The sequence below is a fragment of the Falco naumanni genome, chromosome 7, assembly GCF_017639655.2.
Source record: "Falco naumanni isolate bFalNau1 chromosome 7, bFalNau1.pat, whole genome shotgun sequence".
Classification (NCBI taxonomy): Eukaryota; Metazoa; Chordata; class Aves; order Falconiformes; family Falconidae; genus Falco; species Falco naumanni.
Window position 1 is genome coordinate 37,570,450 of NC_054060.1, and position 24,692 is coordinate 37,595,141.

Below are 24,692 nucleotides of genomic sequence, written 5' to 3' on the forward strand. Positions count from 1 at the left end.
AGCCATTGCACTACACAAAATTACAAACTGTATCCACCTGAGTTCATAGAAATGGTTCACTTATGAATTATCACTGTGTGAGCCTTGATAGTACATAGAGTTGTCATCTTGATCAGGGTATCATTATGCAAGATTGTGAACCAATGCACAGAGAAATCCCAATCCTTTCCTAATTTTTAAGGACAGTTAATGGTGGCTACAGAAGAAAATGCAGGTGTCAACTAACAAGATAATGGCAAAGCGTATTCACAGTGAAATCTGCAACCTAGGTCAGTTTTCAATTGATTTGCACAGGCATACTGTATTATTTCCAAGAATTATGCCCACCATTTCTAAAGTAGGGTAAAAATTAATGCCTAAGTTTTTCTCTTAAGATTATTTTAATGTTAATGACAGTAGAAGAACTTAGAAATCAGGCAAACATCCACCTAGCAGAGGCATGTCGTAGCAAGAGATAATAGAAGATTTTGAGCTCTGAAGTATTTGTTCCAAGAGTACAGTCCAGACTACAGCAGCAATGCACTGCTATTCATGTACCTGCTTGCACTGGAATGAGAAATTCTGTTTGTCAGCAGTGTCTTCAAAGAGATGTAGATATATAAGGCAAAATAATTTTAACACTTTAAAAAGTCACTTAACATATGGAAAATAAATCATGAACATCAAATCATTATAAAAGAGCTCAAAGTCTCAAACATCCAGATTCTTAAGCATATTTTGGTTTAATATTCAGCTCCTCTCTTTGTACATGTGAGTAGTGGAAATAATTCCTGTGATTCAGGTAGTCTTTAGAAAATATTTTGGTGAACATATTCAAGACCACTGAATAGTTATTGCTACTATAAACTTTGATAACATCTATTCTAATCAAGATGTAAAGCAATGAATGTGAAAAGATTTATATCATTCAGGTAAGAAGACTTATTTATCATTTTGCACCCGCTGCTTAATTTTTTTCTTAATAATTTGGTATGTCTGTGTTATATGCCTAAAGTCATTAGGCAGAAATAATAAGAAGTAAGAGAAGCAGCAGTACAACCAGTATAAAAAACCCACAAGTGTTTTATACCTTACTTAGGTTACCTATAACATGATAATTTTCCTATTTTTAAAAAAAAATATTTTGACTGTAGATAAAATCTAAAATATGTAGTTGACTTATGTGACAACAAATGGGCTCATTTCTGACAACAGAAGAAACCTGTAAGAGCTACTTTGTTGGCTGTACCACGGACTAATGTCAGAATTTTAAAATTTGCACATATGCAATAGATAGCTGAATTTGTGCTTGTAGTTAACATAGCTTTGTTCATGCACAAATGAGCCCAATCCCTCATGAATAAAAAAGCTCTTCTCCAAATATGTATAAGCCATTACAGATTCTGGCTCAACAATGAGGCTTGCTCTGTTTCTGAAACAGACATATTAATGAAGTCCATTAAAATTGCAGAACACACACTTTGCCAAGCTCTAATGGATCCTGGAAGGCAAAAGACCTAAGATGCATTAGCACAGACTCTACTTATTTGGGGAATCCTGTTTGCAGAAGTCTGTATTAGGATATACTGAAAAATCTCTAAATTCTGGCTTTACAAGAAGAAAGTAGTGCTATATTGTTCCCTGACTGCATTGAAAAGGTCATGAGAATCTTTGTGTTGACAATAGAACGCATTCACCAGCCCTTTAAACTGTCACCATTCACATTCAAGTGAGAGAGGAATAAATTCATCTAAAACAAGACAGTGTGAACAGGGTTTATGCATTTTAAGCTACATTGTCTCTGTTACCAGGATGTTTGCAACATGCAATGGATGGCACATTCCCATAGAAAATATGGAAGCATTTCAGAAAGAAATTCCAGTAAAAGCAATCGATTTCTGATGTGTTAAAAGGATCTTCATGTCCCTCTGTTATTTGTAAAATTAATGTGCTTACTATGTTAATTTGAGAGATTTGCGACACTTCAGCAGCTTTCCTGAACGGTAATTTAAATGAGTCCTGGAGTTACCGATGTGGAGACAACAAATTCTGTGCAGTGGGAAAAGGGACCTAAATACAATGTCCACTTCAAAAGCTCATGGAGCCACATTTCAACCCAAGCTGCCACTGACCTGTCAGCTACGTATGATACTTATAAAGGTGCTCTTCACTGACTTTTCCTCTTCCCTGCTACCTTCTACTACTTCTCAATAACTTCCAGGGATCATCCTCATGTCACCCTGCCTCAGTGTTTAAGGGCAGTCACTCAGGTTTCTGCTTGTGATTTGCATCTCTTCTTTCTCCACCTGCTGTATTTCATCAGTCAGAAGGGCATGGTGGTAGCAATAACAGTGATGTAAACACTGTCTGATTGTCACCAGGCAAAAAGGGTTAAATTATTTGCTTTCACCCTTATGGTGAAGTAAGGATATGCAAAAAAACTCTTTTGAGTTTTTCAGTCAGTTTATTTTCTGGTCAGTTCCTGTGGCAGCATATAATTGGGACACTCCAAACCTTTACACTGATTGTAAAGTCAGACTATAGCCCTTAACCTCACTTAGATTAGTCTTTAGGTTCCTGCAAACACAAAGCAAAACCAAAAATTCTGCACTTCACTGTCAGATTTGCCTGTCTATAAAGACAGTAAAGAATGAGAAAAGCTTCACATGCAAAGCACTAGAAGAACCCATCATTACTACTCCAGACTCATTTACAATGCTGAAATACTACACCTCACTTTGAATTCAAACCTTTACAAATGATTTTAAAATTAAAATTATGGCAAGAACAAGCAGGTAGAAAGTGAGGATCACATTCTCTTTTTGTCTTTCTCAGTCTAGCAGACCTGTCACTAAGCTTTCTAATAGAATAGCAAACACTACTAGCATTAGAACAAGATAGCATGACCTTCACTGCTATTGGATTTTAAAAAGCCCTGAAACAGAACCACCACAGACTTTACTTAGTGATAATTGATCTACATCATGGTAGTTTGGTTTCCAGTTCAACAGACAGGAATATATCATATGCTGCTTTGGATCAATGACAGCCCATGCTCATTCACTGAGCACTCAATATGCTGGAAAATTTGCATGTCCTATAGATTCTGTTCATTAGTATGGCTAATTAAAATGATGACAATATGCTATTGATCTAATTATGAAACATATGCATAATTTGTGATGCATATAGGATAAATGCGGTGGCTGCACTGTTATGCCTTTCAAAGTCATGCCTGTTGTCTTGCAAGGTAGAGAAGGATTCATGGGAATGCCACTTGCACTGATGCCAGCTGACATACAGACACAAAAATAAATGGAGTCATTGTCAAAGGGCTCCATTTCCCCTGTTAAGCCAGAGGGTGCTATGCCTGGAAGACTAACCAAGCAAGAGGCGGTTGGCAGGGTGGCTGAAGAAAAAGCATGCAGTGCATCCACCTCCACATGTGTACCAGGAGTAGGAACTGATGTGGAGAGGAAACTCTCTGGAGATCTGACAATGAACAGTTACTCAAAACGCTGCAGCTCCAGTGAGGACAGCTTTGAGTTACAGGGTAGTGCAAGGTCAGAAGCTAAAAGCTTTGTTAAAAGCAAAAATAAGGATGAAGGCTATCGACCCCATCGATCAAAGCACTGTCAGAAAGGGGGTGAAAAAACCCACGGACTGGAACACTCTTCTCTATATCCAACAGAAGTGGGAAATGCAAGCCAAAAGCTCCAGAGGCAGAAGAAGACTCACAAGAAAAGCAGTTCCTCTGCATCTGATTTGAGCTTAGTAAGTCAAGGATCATCAAGTTCACTGTCCATTGTAGAAGAAAAAATTGAAGCTAAACTAAAATTCTCTCAGTTTATTAATGAAGTTACTTTCAGAGTGCTTGATCCCATGAGCCTGAGGGCATACCGAGCTGCTAAACTGAAAAATACTTTTCCACCCAGTGTGAGAAGCCTAGATGATTTGCATATCAAGAGAAAGTCTTCTGAAAGCTGGAAAGAGAACATTCTAGATGGGAAAACTCATGAAGAAGTCGACTTAGAGAGTCTAAGAAGTGATGACATTGTGGCTGAACCAAGAATACGCAAATTAGAGAAGTCCTTGTCCCTGGATACAGCTCCCTCTCTCAGGTCTCTTGATAATGGTGCCTCATGCAGAACAAGATCTGGCTTGCCTGTAGAAATTATGATTTCTCAAAGCAAAGAAATGCCAGCCACAAAATCTGCATCTCTGCCTAGAAGTACAAGCATGGTGAGCTCTCTCAAATCACTTCTTTGGGTGGTATGTGACAAGTACTTGTGCATTAATGTGACTATTTAAGAAGTGTTCCTGTCTTTCTGGGAGGTCTTTTACTGTGTTCACAAACTTTTGTCCAGGGTAGAACAAAGAGGGAGGGTTTATTTTTAGTAGCTCAGGAAACCAGCTCTAGGAGGCATGGGAGGAAGGAAAGACAAGATACAACTTCCTAGTCCTTTTACTTTGGTGTCTTAAAGGAAGACCTTACGAGGTCAAACAAGAAAAATATTCCTGCACTGCAATGCAGCATATATATATAACCAGGTTGGCTCAATATGAGCAGTCAAGGCACCCTCAGAAAAGGGTGAAGAGAGTAGTGTGACAGACTACTCAGGCAGTCAAGCTCACTAGCTTAGAACTTGCTCAGGTATCTCCACACTAAACAGGCATGCTCGGTTAAGTGTGTTTAAGTACTAGCAAGAGCTCTGGCATTCTGAAAATGTTGCTAAAGTTTGTGTGTTTGAAGTTAATACATCTAGATTGATAATTTCTTCCCTGATTTTTCAGAGGAAAAAACAAACAAACAAAAAAAAGATGAAGCTTTCTTCTATGGTCTGGTCAAAAATATTTATGTTTTTAATTTTTTCTTATGAGATTTTTTGTTTGGTTGAGGAAGAGGTATTTACGCCTATGGAGGAGGGCAAAGGGAAATTTGTTATTTGCTTGCATGGCATTCTCACAAATCCTGAGCTGCCAAACCTTGAACATTATGCTATTATGTCTCCAGAACAGCAGTTGTAATCCTGCTAAAACAGTAAAGGTCCAGGAACTGTTGCTTAAGATTATACACATGTACACAGATGTTGCTGAAATGGGAGCTGCTACAGCTGCATTATTCTTTAAAAAGCCTACTCAGATTTAAAACCAAAGAAACAAAAGGTTGTATGTTTCCACAGAGGACTGTAGGAAGTGGGAGAACATTCCAGTCTTCAGAATTTCATTCAGTTTTCAGCAACACAAGCTTAGGATTTTATAGGATGTCCTTGGATATTTTAATTATCACCTATCAAAGATGGCTGAAGGAAGAAGGGAAGAGATGAAAGATAATGAAACACAGAAAGCATTTGCACACTGTGTCTTGTTGCAGCTCCACAATGGGAGCTGTCCTGCAAAGGGGTCAGGAGGCTCTGGCCTGAGCCCATGGCAAGTTATGCTTTTTTCACATTTCAATTAGCCGTCTGTCAGAGCATCTTTTCCAGTGGACTTGCTTATACTGTACAGATTGGAACATCCAGCCTATCGAGTACTAACTGACTAAACACTCCCAAGTGCTCTGTACTACCACTCAGTTAATGTGGGCATCAGCCTCCTCCAATTTAAGCATCAGCCTGCTTTAAATCTAGTCATTTAGATTAAACACAGTAGTTACTAAGCATTTTACCTCAACAAACAATGCCTCAGATTGCAGAGCTCAACATGAGAAAAGAAAGGAGTGTCAGGGCAAAAAGCAAAAGCAAAACACATTCAATCATACCTATAGATTCATGTCTCCTGCATGCAAAACCTTGACCTCATTTAGTGCAAGTCTTCACCTGAAGCATGCCTAGTAAGAAGCAAAAGAACAACTGTACAGACAGTCTTTGGTGCCATTACTGTGAAGATATTTAAAAAGTACTTGGTTATGTAATGTTCATTTGAATACGCATATAGAACACACTGCCTAAAACTGTTTCATGTTTTTGTTGCCAAGTTATTATTCATACACAGGAGATAATCTTCTAGAGAAAGAAATGGATCCGGTTACATTGACTTAAGTATAAAAGCAGGGTAGCAGATATATAACAACACACATCCTGAAAAGCATGAAAGAACATGCTTGAAAGTTTAAGATTAAGAAAGCTGCACCTAATTAAAAAAAAAAAAAAAAAAAAAAAAAAGGTGACTTACAAGAGGAATGCTGTGACATTGCCTTCTGTTGGTTACGTTTTCTGAGGACCCCTGAGGTCTCCGCAACTGTGTCTGCACTACATTTGATATGTCTATATTGGATCCAGACCCACTAAAGTGATTTTCAACTTTCAGACTTCTGAGAACTGGCCAAAATGTTCAGGGACATTTCTGCAGCAAGTATTTATCGGTTTGCAAACAGCTGTCACTGAAATGAAATTTCACAAAGAAACCACCTTCGCTGTAGATTTGTGCAGAGGAATTTCCAGACAGCTAGCAGGATCAAAAAGGATGATCCATTTAGTGACTGATGTTAAAGGGAATTCTGATAGGTAGAAAGCAATTACAAAATACAATGGACATGACATTACTATGGTCTAAATATTTTAGTAACCTAGCCAGCAGGATGAAATTATTTCTCATTTCTATGTATTGATCAAAATTTGGAGTCACTGGATAAATAGGCAGGAAAGCAAAATGATTTAACTACATGAAAGCAAGCTTCTGAATCCACACCAATGTAGAGGAGGGTGCACAGCTCGAGACTATGTCATGCTTCCAGGCTGAAATGAAATGACCAGTTCAGTAGGCTGAAAAATGCAGGAAAAGTCTGAAAAGGGTTGTACACAATGGAAAATTTCTCAGAACTGGGAAAACATGCTTGTCAGAGCTTGTCAAAGGGCAGATCAACACAGAGAGAAATGTGGATGGATCCAAACAATGCCTATTTTCCTCAGACTCAGGGTAACTTTCAAAGAAAGCCAGGCATGAGAGGAGACTGGCCTGTATCTATTAATACACATTTTATCTTTAATACATTTGTTTCAAGTAATCAGTGCCTTCAGGAAAGATTTGGATACCGCTGCTATTGTTCCAGGAGGAAACTATGGGTAAAAATTTAGTCTAGGAGACTGACTTCACACATGAGTAATTCTGAAACTTCTTGAGATTTGATTCAATCTGAATATTACATTTCCATTAACTTGAGCCATACATGAATTGGGATCATCTTCCCAACTAGATCTCATCTTTATGTATCTACTTTTGCCTGCACAAGGGACCATATAACACAATATTAGACACTGATTTTTCTCAGTCTCAGGAAAGCAGTCCTGTTTCTTTCTTAGAAGAGCTGTATCTTTCCACCTTATAAGAAACTATCGGTAGTTCACATTCTGTGTGCAAGAGGTCTTAGAAGCACTTAATTATTGACTTCACCATTGCAATTATATGCATACATATCCTAAGCAATTGTGCACTTGTCACCTAAGGCCATATTATCTCATCACACAAAATAAGCAAAGCCAAGCCTTATCAATGCAAATGACTTACTAAGCTACAATAACCCCTCTGAGTTGGTAGAAATACAATGTTCCAATTTGGTGCAGAGGATGTTTTAAAAAAACAAGCTTGGGTTGGGATAATGGCACTTCTACAAAACATTTTGGAATTTAAGGCTTAAGATGTAAAACACACCTGATTCAGGCAGGTGGTGAGAGGGCAGAAACATGGCCTTGCTCCATAGGAACTATCCATGCTTATGAAGCTATGCCTGAGAATAATTTAGCTGCATCCATGCAAAGCTGCAAGAATAAATGTAGAGCCAACAAGAACTTCTTATTACCTAGGCAGCATCACTGCACAAACACATACTCTTTCTGAACCCAGAGTGATGTGTCTATGTGGCAACAGGATTCTCACCTTGGTTTGGCACCAGCTGCATGGTTTCTTCTGTATTTGACATTCTGCAACTACCAAGCCAACTGCATTCCTGCTTGTCTCAAGTGTCCATCTGTCCTCCATCTCTCAAATGAATTGCACTAGTCTCATCACCCAGCTCAGGTTGATATTACAGCCACCTGCCAGGACAAGGCACCTGGAGAGTGACTGATGCAGCCTCCAGTTTGGTTTAGTCTAAAGGTCTAAACTTGGCTCCATATAAGCAAGTCAATTCCACTCTGTAGCCTTAGAAAAACTACTTGAAAAGAAAGCATTCTCACCCTGATTTCAATCCATGTATACCTTAAGATATTTAATTTCTATCAACCTAGAGCCAGAAAGGGACAGTTGCCTGTTGCAAAGGCTTGCATCCCTATAAAATGCAGATCAGTGAAACACAAGCTAGAATAACACCTCTTGTCATTCCTCTGACAAGAAATTAATATTACAATTACTATTGTAAAGATGAAATATGAGCAGTTTAGACATTTATATAGGATATTGAGAAGATTCAAATCCTAATGATGTATATATATATCCCATCCAGGCAGGCTGCTTAATTCTTGAGGAACCCTATAGGTAGGCTACTGAAGTAGTGTCATAGACATTAACACAAACAAGAAAAGTGATACTAATTTCTGTTCTTTCTGCTATCTGTTATACATGAGGATTTCAGCTGTTCAGTGCAGTTTCTCTTGCAAGAAGAATGCCTTAGCAGGGGAGTGGCTCTCTGATGGTGCAGAGGCATCTCTAAAAGTTATAGCCTCACACACCTGAACTTCCTAGGCATCAAAGAACCTGAGGCAGTGTAACACTTTCCTGCAAAGGCTGTGGTAGAATGCTATTGTAGTAGAAAATGCAACTAATCTTCCATTTCTAAAGAAACTCAGTTTCTAGGACACACGAGTTCTAACAAAATCTCACCGAAAGAGCAGGCAATATGGTGATTTTTGTTGCTCTAGGCCAAAGGTTTTTTATACAAGAAGACTTGCAGTCCTCTTGCAGCCCTTCCAGCCTGCTACCATGCTGTAAAAAGGCAATTGCTTTGTTCTTGGATGAATACCAAATCTTTCATTTCCATTTACAGCATAATGATGTTTATGATTTAAGATTTGGGTTCAAATACATTATAATATAAAGCATCTACTATTTCACTGACTCATGCCTGCAATATGTTAAAAGAGAAATAGTAAGAGGTGGCACCAGAAGTGCAGATAATTGATTTGCCTGGGTCAGTGATCAAGCCAGTAGCAGAGCACAGGCCCGAAAAGCCTCCCAGTGTCCTATTTTCTCTTCTGCTCCTGCTCTTTCAGGCAGACAGGACAATGTAGAACCACCTTCAATAGCAGAAATAATGAAGCTCTGATCCACTGCTCTGGTAACTCAAGGTTACCAGATGAAGGTAAAAACCAGAACTATATCAGATGCTTCAGTTCTTTAGCACATGACATTCATATGACAGTTCATGTCATTAAGGCCTCATATGAGTCTCATATGGCAATGGAAGATGTCACATGGCCATCTTTCCTGGCATCCTGGCTTCTCTCTTGCCATGCTATCCTGCATGACACTGCTTAGAATTTTGCTGCTCCCCTCTGCCTTGCAAATTGGAGGTGACCATCAGACTGTCAGCAGTCTAAAAATATTTTGTCAAAGTACATATTAAAATAAATGGCTCAGTTCCTTTACCAAAAATTTGTCTGAGAGAAGATATCAGTCACTTCTTTTCACCATTCAGAGACATCAGACAAATACAGCAATTTTCAGACTAACTAGCTTTAGACTCATCATACAAAGTAAGCATAGCCACTGTGCTGCTAGCAATATAAACCATAACAACTTCACTCTGTTCTTTTTTCTTCATCTGCAGATCCCTGAAAACAGTCTCTGTGTCTGATAATACTGTATATGAATCACAGGTCAAAACAACTGAATTTAGGTGTGGAAAGCCGAGTAACACATCTTTAGTCAATTTGGGCTCCAATGCAGTTCCTTAGTACTTCCAAGGATTCCTATATAACCTCACTCCTTCTGATACCAACACTGAGTGTTTTTCCAATTCTGCACACCACTATTATGAAATTGTCACTCTGGGTGTAGTAGTAATGAGTAGTATTGCAAATGTGTGCAGATGTGTACACTTAAAGCTTCCAGGGTAGGTAAATTAGCTTTACAGCACCTCATAGGTGTTAGGCAGCCAAGTACTCCAAGGTATAAAATCTGCTGGCCGAAAGAAATGGTAATGCTTTCTAACCTCACTCCATCTGAAATCAATGACAAACCTAATTTTCCACCGATCAATCTATCTTAAATATCTCCTCAATCTTTGAGAGGACTTATCTGTGTTAGGGTCGAAGTACATAGTAGCATCAGTTACACCAACAACAACTAATCTGGGGCAAGACGGAGCTCAGCAAAGAGTAACAATTCAGGTATTTACCCAGCTTCGTCAGTTAAATATAGAGTGATAGAGTGCTGAATCCTCTCCTTCACTTTGTTTGTGACATTTATGGTACAGTCATAAGATATGGGAAGCCAAGAAGGCCATATGCAATTTCATCTGTAGTTAACTTAACACCTCTTGTCTCAATAATGTGGCATTGATTCTTTTTTCCACTGTTAAGAGGAGTGCAGCAGCCATGTACTGTAGGAGAGATCAGCATAATGTTTTTAGAGCAGCAGATGTGACATCGCTTTACAAGCAACAGTATGAGCAGATGGTGTTTTGAGAGTTCTCCTTGCCTGCTCTAAAACACCTCCGTTGGGTCACTAATGGATCCTTCGTCTAGTCGAACACAGTGCATAAAGCTACAATGTTCCCAAGATGACGCATATGGTCATTTACAGCTTCTCAGCTCATCAAATACAAATTAGATCAAAATCTTCTTTACAAAGCATAGATATCTATAAGCCAGTACTCAAAAGAGTAAGCTATTTATTCAAGACAGGATAAAATAGACACTCCAAGCAGCTTCATAATAAAAACAATGTGATTATGTGTTTTCAATGAAATTAAGTATCTCAGCACAAAGCTTGCAATTTGTAAAGGTAGGGTTTGTACTTGGGTTGTACGCACACACACACACACACACACGCACCCCCCACACCTCATTTTTAGAGAAGTAGTGAAGCAGCAAGGGAGTCAGGAGGGAGATATTTAGACAAAGGAACAGACGTTACTATAATGGTGAATTTCTGCACCGGATTCAGGGCTCCAACCAGAACACAAAATCATTTTCCAGCCAAATCTACTCTTTGCCTTCAGAGGGGTAGCTACTCAGCCAGAGAAAAATGCTGAGTACATGCAGTTGATTTCGGTATCTCTTGGCACCAGCCACAGGAAAGCAACAGTGGCAATCTTTTCCGGTGATTTTTGTTAACATGGCTTTTCCCCTTCCTTTGAGTTTGAAAATCACTTCTTAATTGCACTCTTTATCTTTGAGTGCCCTTAGAAAGAAATAGTACTTTCAGAGGAATGGAAGCTACAACAGGCTTATAACAACTACCATCACCAGACAAGCCTGAAAACTGCAGAGCCAGACAAGGGGAAAGACCAACAGATCTTTCTTCTCTGGCCCAGGTTTGGTCTAAAAGCCTTTCTGTGTAATTTATGACAAAAGATTTTGAAGGTGTTTCAATGATTTTTAATTTCTTCCTTCAGCCAGCAGCCTGTGTTTGTCCTGTTTACAAAACAGGATTTTTTTGCCCTGCATGGCTTTGGTATATCACAGAAGCAGATGACCTCAGCATGCAGTTACCTGTCCCACAGACATATGCATTAATTAACGTAACTATTTTGTTTGGTCAACATAGTGAAAATATCTGAATTCTATGAAAAGAAGATTCAAGTGCAAGGCACCACCCAGAGCCAGAGGTTGCTCTGGTGTGTTTTATTCACTTGTGACTGACATTTTTGCCCCACTCATTCAAAGGTTTTCAGCTCAATTAAAATTCTGTCCACTGATATACGGCATGCAATTAATAGAAACCTAGGTAACCTTGATACCCTCCCCATCATGCTCTAACATCTAACCTGAGAAATATATGAACCTACCATAGCATGCATTTTGGGGACAAAAAAGAGGGAATTAGTATTACATTACTGTGCCAAAGCTGCACTTGAAATACGTTGTTTTCTGTGTCACCTTGGTGCTCCATGGGTTTTAGTATCACATCAGAAACTGTAACATTAAAACTTAGAGACTGACAAATTTCAAGAGGAGAAAGGTTTATGAGTTACAGGATAGATTGGAGGGTTTTATACTAAATGTGGGCCTCAGAAATGAAGCCTACCTTCCGGAACTGCCAGCTTTGACCTCAGGTCTGATAAGGAGAAGCAGGACCCCATTTGGGAAGCTGTTTTATATTTATGAAATACATATTTTTTCATAAAGCTCTAAAAAATGGCTTTTTCACAGACTAGCTCAGACATTTGTTTCAATGACTTCCTCTTTGCAAAGGGGCTTAAATTTGACCTTCTCAGATGAAGCTTTTCAGTGCCAGGAGTTTTAGATGACAGGAAAACACATCTTATGGAAAAAAAAGAAGCAGCAGATACCATAAATCTTGGCTTTAAAACAGTCTCCCATGATATTCTTGTAAGCAAGCCAGGAAAATACAGGGGGAAATATCAAAAGGTAGATGCAAAACTGGTTGGAAAATCTTATTAAGAGGGTAGTTCATAATATACAGTTGTTACTGGAGTCTCAGGAGGACCAATTCTATTTGGATTCAGGAAGCAGATGCATTTGCTTTGAGATACCACTGCTATATATCTACAGACAGTAAATAAAACATGCAATTCTGCTCTTTTGTCTGATTTGGAAACTACAGTAGCGCATTCATACCCCTGTGAGTACTCTTGTGAGTATACTTAGAGTATAATACTCTTGTGAGGATGCTTGTGAAATTTCCAGAATGGTAACTTCCCAAGAATAAGCAGGCATTTATTGGGTTTAAAAGAAGCTTTCCCATTTCCAAAAATCAGCCTTGGCAGAAAAGCATTCAAGTCTTTTTTTCTGTGTCACAGAAAACTTACTAAGTAACTAGAATGAACAGAAGGTGTTTAAACATCCCACTGTGTCTTCCATCCCTCAAATCACCACTGTATCTACAACTAAATTGGTTTCTTTTTTCACTACCAAAAGGATAGTCCAGAACTTGTTTGGAGCTTAATGTTGAAAAAAATCAAGTGAGTTTGATACAGCAGCATTGGAGTACCTATTGCTGAACACCTAGGTCATAGACTGTAGTCTGCTCAGCCTTCTGTTATGACACTGTTGGCCAACAGGTCTCAATTTCTGACAGTAAATTCAATACCTGCAAAGATAAACTAAAATTATTCAAATGTACATCTGTATCTGTCGAGCTTATGAGCTGTTTGCATTAATATTTGATGCTAGTTTGGCAAGAAGGATCAGTGATATGGCAGTCTCTGCCTCCTGCTCCCTGCTTGGATAGTGAGATCATTTTAAACAAAAGAGAATGAGGAATAAATACTAGGCCTGTTCATACAGCAACACTTGTTCTCTTGAAAATCAAGAGACATTTCCCCCAAAGAACAGTTATTCCCTCGATAACTGTAGTAACAAAAACCTGCTGTGTGAACATGGTTAAAATGAGCAGCTATTGAGGATTCAAAAGCCGGTTCACAGCCACTTATTTCTACAGCAGCCAGCCAGACCTTCGCACCGCTTGCTATGCTGTGCTGTGCTGCGAGCTCGCAGAAAGTACCAGACACATCCTATTTCTGGAGACTCAGCTGAATCATAGTCTTGCAACAAGAAAACCGGGACTGCCTGCAAGCCAGCAGCATGAAACCAAACAGCAACAGCCTCTGGTGAACAGTCAGGGGCCAGAGGGCACCAGCAGGCCTTAATGGCCCTGACTACCTGAGGTGCCCCCCACGCTGTCCACTGCCCAGGACCTCCTTGTCAACCCCCCGGGCCATCAGTCCCTGCCCCAGCCATGCTGCAGCAGGCCTGGCCTCAGCTCCTCACAGCCCTGCCCTGCCCAGCCACCGGGCCCCAGCCAGCCAAGCCCACCCGAAGGCCCACGGCCCAGCCTGGCCCTGTCCCCAGGCAGGCGTCCAGCACCCAGAGCTGGGGCTGCCCCAGTGCCCCTGGCTGCTCTGCTGCTGCCTGGGGTGGTGGGACAGGCCCTGGCTGCCAGGCCTTGCCCTGACAGACCCCAGGGGACCCCTGTGGCTGCTGGGCCCCAGCAAGTCCCCGGCCCTGTGATGGGGCTGGCAAACACAAGGTGGATGGAGGCTGTGCTGTGCCAGATACACCTCTGGCCACCCCAGCAGGGCCCATCCCCAAACAGCAGCAGAAGGTAAAATATTGCCCAGTATACAAGAGGCTATTGCAAGGAGGAAACAGAATCACCATACAACCAGAACAAAGCCAAAATTACTCTCATCATAAGGAATTTACAGGAGTAAAAAACTAGAAACAAGAGTCTGCTAAAATTGTCTTCACAGGTGCCCATATTAAGCAGTAAAATGAAGAAAAAGGCCACTTGCCTTGGATATGCCCATCTTCTTCACTTTTCAGTATTTTGAGATTTCCCCTCGCTTATTTCTTTGATGTTGTAGTAAAACAAAATACATGCTAAACCAGTCAGCAAAGTTACATGAGGGAAGTGTACAGCCCATTACAATCAATGCAGTTAATTAAAAATACAATTAAAATAGAAACAGTAATGAGAACTGGAACACAATAAATAATTAGAACAAAATTAGTTTGGCTCTTTTGTTGAGGCACTCAGTCCTCAGTCAAAAGTAAATGGCTTTTTACTTCATTGATAGCTACAACAGCAGGCCATATGCAGCTTTAAGTTCTGCTTCCAGTGTCAGTGTGTAAGTGCGTAAGCCCCACTTTCCCACCTTCCCCAGGCTCTACACACCTTCTGCATCCAGTTTGCAACTCCCAGTGCTGCAAAACAGTGAGCTGAACTGAGAAGTTTCAAATACAGAGCAGGAAAGAAACATATGGTGACAGAAAATAACAAAAAGCCTGTTAATTATTCCAACAAAATATGAAACATTTCCCTACAGCAGGAAGGAAGCTGTTGGCAAATTATTATTTATCTGTTTATTTATGTTGGAACTAGGCAAGGGTAAAAAGAAGATTGTTCCCCTTACAAGCTACCGGCAGCTATTTTGTACCTCACTCATAACCATTTTGAGTGTAGAAGCTAAAATTGCAACCTGGAAGCAACCTGGGAAACAAAGAGGCCTTATTCTTCAAACATCAGACCTTCAGAACAAATGCTGGGTACTAACGTAGCTAACTGCTTCATTTCTGAGCTCAGGTGTGCAGTAATCATTTTCACAGGTTATTGTGTCTCTGATATGTGGTCTGATATGACCACAGCAGTGTTACAGCTCTTTAAATTGTGTATTGGCAGCCATGGTTGGTTTCCTGCTTTTCTTGCATTTGTTCAGATCTTAAGTGTTCCTTCCTTGAAGGAAATACATCTCTCCCCTATACTGGGAAATGTTCGTGACAAAGAGCTGAGAAGAAAGTTTCAACTTTCACTTTCTCATTGCATAAGCTTTCCAGTTCTTTGAGAAGGAAGAAACAAATGAACCTTTCTGGCTGAGTCACTATTTAATAACACAGTAATTAGCTAAGCATCATGACAACTAGGGATTAAGTATTTTCCACTATTATTGGACTTCTATCACCAGAAGAAAAACAACAGGTAACTCCTCGAGTAACCCAGTTATTTTAGTACCACAGATTGATAGCTTGATTCATGCACTCCTCAAAACTACGAAGCCTAATAGCTATAATAAATATTAGCATGTGTCCTCTAAGCTATGATGGAATTTTATGAAGGTGTATGCACACTGCTGTAATATGTCAGGAAGAACTAGCTAAATCCTTACTTTCTGTTGAACAACAGTTGTTAACACCACAGCTGCTCCAGTACTCGTTGTTTTGTGTACTGACTACTGTTTTCCAGATAAACGTTGCTGCAAAGTGTATGTAAAATTGGACATAGATTGATAGGGTTCACCACTACATACAAGACCCTTCTATTAAATCTGGACAATAATGGAAGCTCCTGAGGCAGATAAAAGGCAAGGGAGGGCATAATACTAGCTTTTCTTACAGTTGTCTCCACTGGTTTATTGTGTAACTTTGAGTACAGACCGATCCTGGCACTGCCTCAGTTTCCCCAGCTGTAAAATACAAATAACTCTTAAAGTGATCAGTTTTGTGTAGTGTTTCAAGATCCTGTCATAATTGGATGTGTTGCAAAAACATACCTTAGAAAGTTGAAGAAATTTACTCATGGAATGATCAACTAATTATTTTATTTGCATAGTCTGAGGAGTCCTCATGCCAACATATACTGGAAATTTTTCCTATACCCACATAGTGCTTACTAAATCTATGCTGCTTAGAAAATTTCTGTTCTTGCTGTTCTGAAGTGTTTATGTCTTGCTTTGGGGTTAAAAACTTTAAGATGTAGCCTGTTACTGATAACATATCTTACCCTGAACTACGGAACAGAAAAATAAATTATGGTTAAGTGCTAGAATATCATATAATCTTTCTATCTGAGAGGAAATAACTTTAAGAACACTGTGTGCAGTCTGCTCAGCAAGGTACAGGTATAGCACTGCAAGTGCTTATAGGCAAAGGTATTATTTTAGTTCGGTGGGAGCATGGGATAAGCATTCTTGAGGCACTGTGGGACAATTGAAGTTTGTGCTTACTGTCATAATACCCCAAGACACGGGCAACTATTTATTTCACACCTCAGTTTCCTGAAATTATTTGAAGTGAGTAGCCCTTTTTCAGTGGGCAGTTTTACACGAGTGTCACTTGCAGGTCCTTCTTTCAGCAACTAAATTAGATACATATTAGCTAAAAGAATTAACCATTTCCACAAACCTCTGTACACCTTTCTTTTTTTACCAGAGCAGGCAGATTGACACTGAATCATGACACTAATAACTGTTATTATTTCAGACTTAATATATCTTATGAACCTCCTCGTCATAACAGGATTTTACAAAAGCATAGGTATAGCATCCCTCCAGGGTGACAGGAAGAAGAAAATAGGGAATAGCTAGCTTCTAGATTGTTTCAGTTAGTTGAAAAGAAGATTTCTGTATGGCAGCAAACACTTCATAGTTCCAGATGAGTAAGTCTGATTCTTTCTGAAGTTACCTATACCCTATTATCACATTAACTCATTCTTTTTCTTCCAGATCAGGGCATCATCTCTGTAAGCCTTAGTAATGGCACAAGTGCCATTTTCTAGGGAGATTTCTTGGGTATCGATTTTAATTTAGCATTTTCCAACAAAGATGTTGGATATGCACAAATATATCTGCAATGCTGTCTTTATTGGTTTTTTAAGGCCCCTAAATCTACGAACATATTAACCCCCATGTGTGCCGTCTAAATTTCTCTCCCTCAAGAAATTATTCCTCTGTACTTACGTAATTCCAGTTGGGCTGTACGTAACCAGAAAAGTTAAATCAATTCCATCTATAATGTCAGTGCACTGTCAGTCCCTGAAAACTTGGATCTACATGGAATGACTGCATGACATGGCAAATTTAACTGTCCTGTCTGAGGTTTGTCCCAAGTCTTCCAGCAGTTGGTGCCATTTTTGCCAGCCACAGCCCAGGACTCGCAGCCTCTCTGAACTGTGAGGCTGCTGCAGTTCAGACTTAGTTCAGTCACAGACTGTCTATATTTGCACTTTCCTCTTATAGCTCAAAGTTAAAAATATCTTACATTTCTATGTCAAGTACAGCACTCAAACCCCTAAAATGCAGTTTTGCAGTTAAATTATTGTGCCTGGATTAACTGTAAACTATTAACTTCAATAAAAGTGCAGCAGAACTTAACTACTGTCAGAAATAAATCTACCTTTTTATTATCTTGCTTGCCATTTCCTTCCATTACTTTCACAGATGATAGGTGTATAACTAAAAACTTTTCCAGTTGTCTTTTGTATTTCCAAAACCACCCAATCTAGCAGATATTTGCACAACTCTGCTTCTCTTTATGCTTTCTATATTTTTTATTTATAACTGGTGCAATGTGTGTTTGCTTTGGGCCTACGGTACTTCAAATAAATTCTCTTTATTCAGTCATTCATTTCCACTTATCAGAACAGATTAAAACTAAGGTGACAGCCACGTTTGTGTTTTATATTAACACTTTACCTCTTAAAATATCAAAAGCAGAAAAGAAAAAAGAGAACTCGGGGGGTGGGGGGGGGGTGGGGGAAGTGGTAAAAGAGTTATAGCTTTTCATGCACTTCTGGCATAAAAGCCTGAAATTATCTATCACTGGATTTTATTTATTTGTGGAAAAATATTATTTGAGGATTATAACAAATATTGTAAGTAGGAGAGTCTAAAGAGATTTGTGCTGTTATTATCAATGTATAATACATCACGGCCACTGTGGAACTGCTTATTACTGAGATGTGAAGTCAAAGGCAAAGCAGTAGGGTTTGGGAGCCTAATCTTGCAAATACTCACTGTGGGGCATTGTGCTTTCTGATGTGTTAGGCAATGAAAAAAATACAGGCAGACAAGTACTTGCATGTGCTCGGAATTACCACTCTTCCTTATTCTTTGTGTTGTGTAACAAAACTGGATGAGATGCACGTGACAGGTACTGCTTGGAGGTAAGAGGGAGTAGCTTTGGAACTGATTCCCAGGAGGCAAACAGGGATGGTTTCCCTGGGATCTCATCACATATGAGCTGGTTCAGCCTGGCAGCCTGGTAAGCTTGCAGTACCCCCCACAACCTGGTCTCTGCCATGGAGACAGATTCAGATCACCCCCAAACCCTGCTCACAGACATCCTCCTGGCTCATCTCATCAGCACAGGCACTGCACTTGAGCTGCTCAATCTTGAAATGCTTTGAACACTGACCAGTTGCAGCTCTTGTCATGGACATGGAGAAAGCTTATATAGGAATCAGGGAGCAGGGTACATGCTGCAGAGGCCACCTTTAATTTGTTAATGGAAAAGGATAGTGTGTATTTTCCATTCTGGATCCATGGGAGAAAATCTGGCGCTGCTAACAACCTTTGGAGACAGCACAATTTGCATAATTTCACCAAGAATTAGATGCTTTAATTTCTCATGATAAAGAACGTTAAGAATTCCCTTTGGTTAAAAATAGCTTTCTCCTATGACTTTGGCTATTAATAGTTTACCCAGCATCGATCTGAAACATTTTGATAAATGTTCAGAACTTCACAGCCTTATATTTGATCATTTATTTAACTAAACTACTTAGCATAGAGGTAAGAACATCTTCAAAGGAATAGCTTGTTTAAAACTCTACCTACATAACTTATTAATTAGAAGTGACTTGTAATGTTTTGGTATCACTGGTTTAAAAAATGGTCAAAAATTTTTGCTGCATATTTTTTTTTTTTTAAAACAAGTCATGCTTCCATTCCTATTGACTCCTCTGGAAAAAGGTCTCTTTCTCTTATGAACAGACCTTTCTTTACCTTGTTTATACTTCTTAAATACCATTTTATTTTAAATTGGCATAACTTTCTCAAGATTTCTGAATAAGAATGTCAGTAGCTCTTCCTTAATGGTGCTTTGCCTTCAGGCTGTTTATCTGATAATACATTACCATTATTTACTTTTGCATTTCCTCCCTCATTCTGCTTTTCCTTCTGAATTAGCCACATATTTAAGAAAAAGAATTTGTCGTCTTTTGCCTGGTGTTAATTTCAGACAACTTTCCATCCTTCTGTGATACAAATCCCCAGTAATCCTAATTCTATGTCATGTGAGTCTTTGGATTGCATGCACTTTTCTGCCGCTGTCCTGTCATGCTTTTTATAGGAGGAAAACTCAGCTGCCCAGTCCAGAAAGAAGCAGCAGTGTGCTTCAGACAAGTTCCCAGTCTGAACAGAGAGGGACCAGGACCAAAGGACACCCACAAAAGGAGTGGTTGCATAGTCCTCACAGAGCCTGAGTCAAATTATGCTGCTAAATAATTGTAACAACTATTTTCTCAGTCTGACTTGCATAATCACAGCAGGTTGGAAGGAAGGAATTAAACTGGTTTTTTTCAAGGTTCTCTAAAATGACATTCTGATAAGAAGTACTGTGCTGTTTCTAGCCCTATAGGCAATGTTAGCTTCACACTCCAGCCAACATTCCCTGAAGGACTGATGAGTTTAAAATAGAAGCTGTAATAGTCTTTTAAAGATATTTAATTTAATACGACATGATACTTTCCTTTAAAAAATGTATGGAGCTATACAGTAGCAATAAAACACTTATTCAGTGAATACAAAATTGACAGCTCTCTAAAGGGTTGTTTCAAAGGATATCACCTTACAAGGATCTCAGAAATCAGGCTAACAACATTAAGCATTTTCATTGGTCATTGTAAGGAAAAATTTTAAAATTATGATTAGTTCATGGATAAAGCAAACATTCACAGTGCAGTAAATAATTATGAGATCAGAGCAAACAAAATGATCTCAGTTTTAATGTTTTGAAAGAACATTAATGTAATCAATTATAAAATTATACATCTAGGTGCACCAAGAAGAGGTCATACTTTTATACTCAGAGACTGTAAAACGGACTGTTGAGGGTCAAGGATTTCTGACTATGAAGCTGAAAAGAAGCTAACATAACCTTGGATTTAAAAATGAGAGAGATAGGAATGGTAAAGAGGTATCTTTACCTCTACACACAGAATTAGTAAGATGAGTGTTAGAAAGACTGACAAAAAGTTCTAGAGTGGCATTGAAGAGAGACCCAAGAATTATCCCACACCAGAATAATTCATATGCAGGAAAAATGGATTCAAAGAGTGTATGCTTCATGGTAATTCCAGGCACAGAGGCAAGACTGACTGTAAGTAATTTCCCAACTCTTCCTTCACAAAGGTTACTTACAGTTAATGTTCTCCCAGTTGTTCCAAAATATTGCACGTGCTACATTTGTCAGGTCCTGAGGAGCTCTGTAGAGAAGATGAGTGTTGATTAGCTGAATCAAGAAGTCAGAAAGGATTGAGAGTGAAGTAAAGGTTTGTTGTCATTCAAAACGAGTTAAGAAAAAGAAATTGTAAGACTAAATGGTCCAAAAGGTTAATAAAAGTTAAAGGTTAATAATAGGTTAACCCAGTGATGAGTGAGTCATACTTTAGCAATAATGTAGGAAGGGCAGATAGAGAGTGAAGGAAAAATACCTTAAAGATAGCACAAACTTATTGAGGAAAATCAAGAGATGACAGATTTCAAGAAGAATTAACAGAGCTGGATGAAGATATAGCATAACAGAAAGGAAAATTCAATACTGACAAATGCAAGTGTGCTTGGTGCAAGAAGTCTAAATTTATTGCGCAAGAAAAGACAGGAACAAAACAAAAAAAAAACTCTTGGAAAACCCAGTAGGAAGACTTGCTGAACACTGCCATAGACAAAAAAGTAGATAGCAAAGAATGTAATTTTTGTGACCATATAACTCTGGTCTAGAGTACTGAAAAAAAATTCTGATCATCTTGCCAATACCAGGCAGAAACAGAAAGCTTTTAGTAAAGAGGAACTAAAAGGAGTTAAAAGACTTTAGAAAAAGACAGAAAAAAAGAGTGGATTAAGTTTAGGAGAAATGTATACAAAACCATGGGTAGGAAAATTATTGTCAAGTGCTCCAATTTCTACCTTCGTAATGCAAGAATGAAAGGCTCAAGTGGCACAGAAAGGCAATAAATTTGAAACTGATCAAAAGAAGTCATAGAATAAGTTGCATACAGAGCTCATTGTCACAAAACAATCTGAAGGTCTAGAAGATGAATAGGAATAAGAGTAAAGCTAGACATTTATCTGAAGGTATATAAATCCTCAGTCAGCAAGATTCTACCTGACAGGAATTTGAAAGTTAGTTCCTAAGTACAGGCTCATTTCATAGATTTTCTTGTGAAATATTAGGGATAAGACTTTAAGTTTAGATGCTATGATACCAGGAGCCATAAATCTCAAAATGCACCTCTGGAGACCATTGAAATGGAAAATAAGGAAAGAGGGGAGTGTTTAGGTCATCACCAAGATGACAACCATATATAGTGGTAGCCAAATATGGAAGGATACATATCTATACTGTACATTTTTGCAGGACTGTTCTAGCTTTGAAAATGTAAGGACATAAACAGGCAATGTTTGCAGAGCAAGAGAACTTCTATTGGGCCAAGTGATACAGCTGGGTAAAGCAAATAACACCACCACCACCTCTTTATGTGTTTAAACCTTTGTTTCTTTCAAATAAAGTTTCAGGAACATCATGGCTTTTCTGTTTGCTTCTCAGAATGTACCAACTGGTGTAATAAAATGTATTTGTTCTCCCTATAAAGCTTGACTAGTTCATTTCATATGTGCCAGTTATTGCTTTAAAGAGAAAAAAGCAGCTTTACCTTTTCAAAGAATGACCTGAAAGCACGAGATATTTCTTTCTGAGGGTTCATTTGGCCCCATAGTCATAGCCAGGCAGCTAGACTGACCTCACTGCAGCCTAAAGAGGAGATGATCCTGACGGCCCTTTCTAGTGATGTCTGAAGTACAGGCTTACAGGCAAATCCTTGCTATCCCCTTTGGTTTAAGAGAGAGAAGAGTGATGTCATCCTCTCCCTGATAAATACTCATATTGAACTGGAAGTTAAAGTGAATTCTCTACCCCAGAGGAATATGTCTGTTGGATGAAACTCTGGCAACAGTTGAATCAAATAGCAAAAATCACACAGAGATCAATAAGGCCAGAATTTCAGCCTATAAATTTAAAGCCTTTCCCAGTTCAAAAAACACATCAGAGAACGGGCTTTCTCTGAGTGGCTCTGGCATTTTCCTACAGAAAAAAGGCTCCTGATATGTTGACTGTAATTCTATAGTTATATTAATATTGTATACTGTATTTTCTATTTTGACTGCTGAGCCTTTTATTTTCCGTGTATTTCTAGATTTCCTAGATATGTTCTTTTTAACCCTTTCCCTATTTTAGTTAACTCATTCCCTTTTATTTTATGCTTCATATGATTTTTTTGGTTCAATGAATTCTTTATTCTGCCACACTGGAGACAATGCTTCTTTCCCTGGTTCTCTTCCCTTAGTTCCTCATGTTTACACTGTTCAAAGAAGAGATGTACAACTGTATGAAATGATAATACTGTACCTTGAGGTTCAGATTCTCTACTGTGACTTTTTCTTTTTTGGACATTCAGAAAGCTATTTTAAGAAAACACCCTTACATACTTTGTTGTTGTTCATATGCTTTACTGTTTATCGGTCTGCCTGTCTTCATTTTTATCATGCTGATTAAATTCTCAAGCAGATTTTCAGCACTAAAATCCCATTTATTTTGCTACAGAGCATTTGGCAAGAACATTTTTTTTTTTGTTTCTGCACAAGAGCAATTATTTTACTGCTTTTTTTTTGTTTCTGCACAAGAGCAATTATTTTACTGCTTAATATTCACAACTGTATTGTCACACCAAATACCACTACCAATATACATGTGCCTTCAGTTTCATTAGTTCCTAAGTTAATGTCCCATTTCCTTGCCATAGTCAGGGATAAGTGTTTTACAAATAGGACACTGCCTGTGACTTTTTACTGCATCCAGCTCCCTTTGTTGTTGAAGATTGCAGAGTCCTTAGGTCTTTTCTTTTCTCTGCATATTTGTGACACTGGGAAACTCGGTTTACAACCTTTCTTTTTACAGGTATCAATACAGAGACACTAAGTCCCAAATCTGTCTCCTGACTAGTCCCATTGTCACACAAAGAATTAGTTGAAAAACAAGATTTGTGAAGCTAGATGAAATGGAGTCTTGAACCGCAGCAACATGTTCCCTCTTTGATACAAACCTTCTATTTAAATGGAAAACAAAACATTTAACAGATACTAAATATATTTCAGTTTACAGAGCTTATCAAGTTGAATCTGTATTTGTTGTATTTTCCTTGCCTTTTTCATCAAATCAGTGCAGTAATAATACAGATCTAACAGAATTAGGATTGCAATTGCCATTCTATGAATTGCTACATAAATATACAGGAATAAAAAGTGACATTTGTAGTGCAGGTAAACTGGAAGTTATACAATAGATGGAGGTTTAGCCCCTAAACCTCCACATGTGAGTACTGTTAATTATTTTGTAATAGTAGGGTTCAAGAGGCTTACTTGAAAAGGAAATGCAAAGTAGCTGTAGGAATTGAACAAAGGTTGCTAACATCCCTTTGCTGTTTGAAAGACTACTCCCTTTTTAGCTGAATTCTAAAAAGAAAGTCACTATGTCTTCATTTAACCTTGACTGGAAAGCCAACATGTGGTGACACTATCTATAAAGCACTGCTCATTAATTTAGTAGAGTCCCACTTAGATGTTCCTTGTTTCTCCAGACCTGTGCAATACCCTCAAGTCTCTGCAGGTGACTGTCCTTGTTCATCTCTATGCATTTGTCTTTCTGTTGCCCAAACATACCATTCTCCTAGTAGTTACAGACACAACACTGTTCAAATGCCTTTGAAATAATAACAGCTAAAAAACCACCGCCCTCCAAACAGCAGTTCTGGTGGCAGTTGAGGAAATTCCCCTTGACTCTCATTCTCTTTCTATTTGTATCTCCCTAGAAGCTCTTTTTGAATAATTAATAAGGGCATGCTGGTTGAAGTCACTTTGATGTGGCCTGGTCAGTTTCTTTCATTGCTACTTGGCAAGGGAGAACCTTCCCTGGCCCATACTAAAAGCACTTCTTCCACAAGTACTCCTGATCCAGTGACTTTCTGTTGACCTTTGGTAAAAG

The 24,692-nt window shown here is 38.8% G+C and overlaps 1 protein-coding gene across 2 annotated transcripts in view; it reads left to right on the forward strand.

The window, feature by feature from the left end:
- The first annotated feature begins 3,246 nt into the window (after nt 1-3,246).
- Nucleotides 3,247-24,692, forward strand: part of BEGAIN (brain enriched guanylate kinase associated) — a 156,183-nt gene continuing 134,737 nt past the window's right edge. For both annotated transcript variants that reach the window (XM_040602187.1, XM_040602188.1), the window contains exon 1: nt 3,247-4,221. In XM_040602187.1, the coding sequence (XP_040458121.1) occupies nt 3,295-4,221 (927 nt within the window). In that variant the 5' untranslated portion in view covers nt 3,247-3,294. The remainder of the gene's footprint in view (nt 4,222-24,692) is intronic.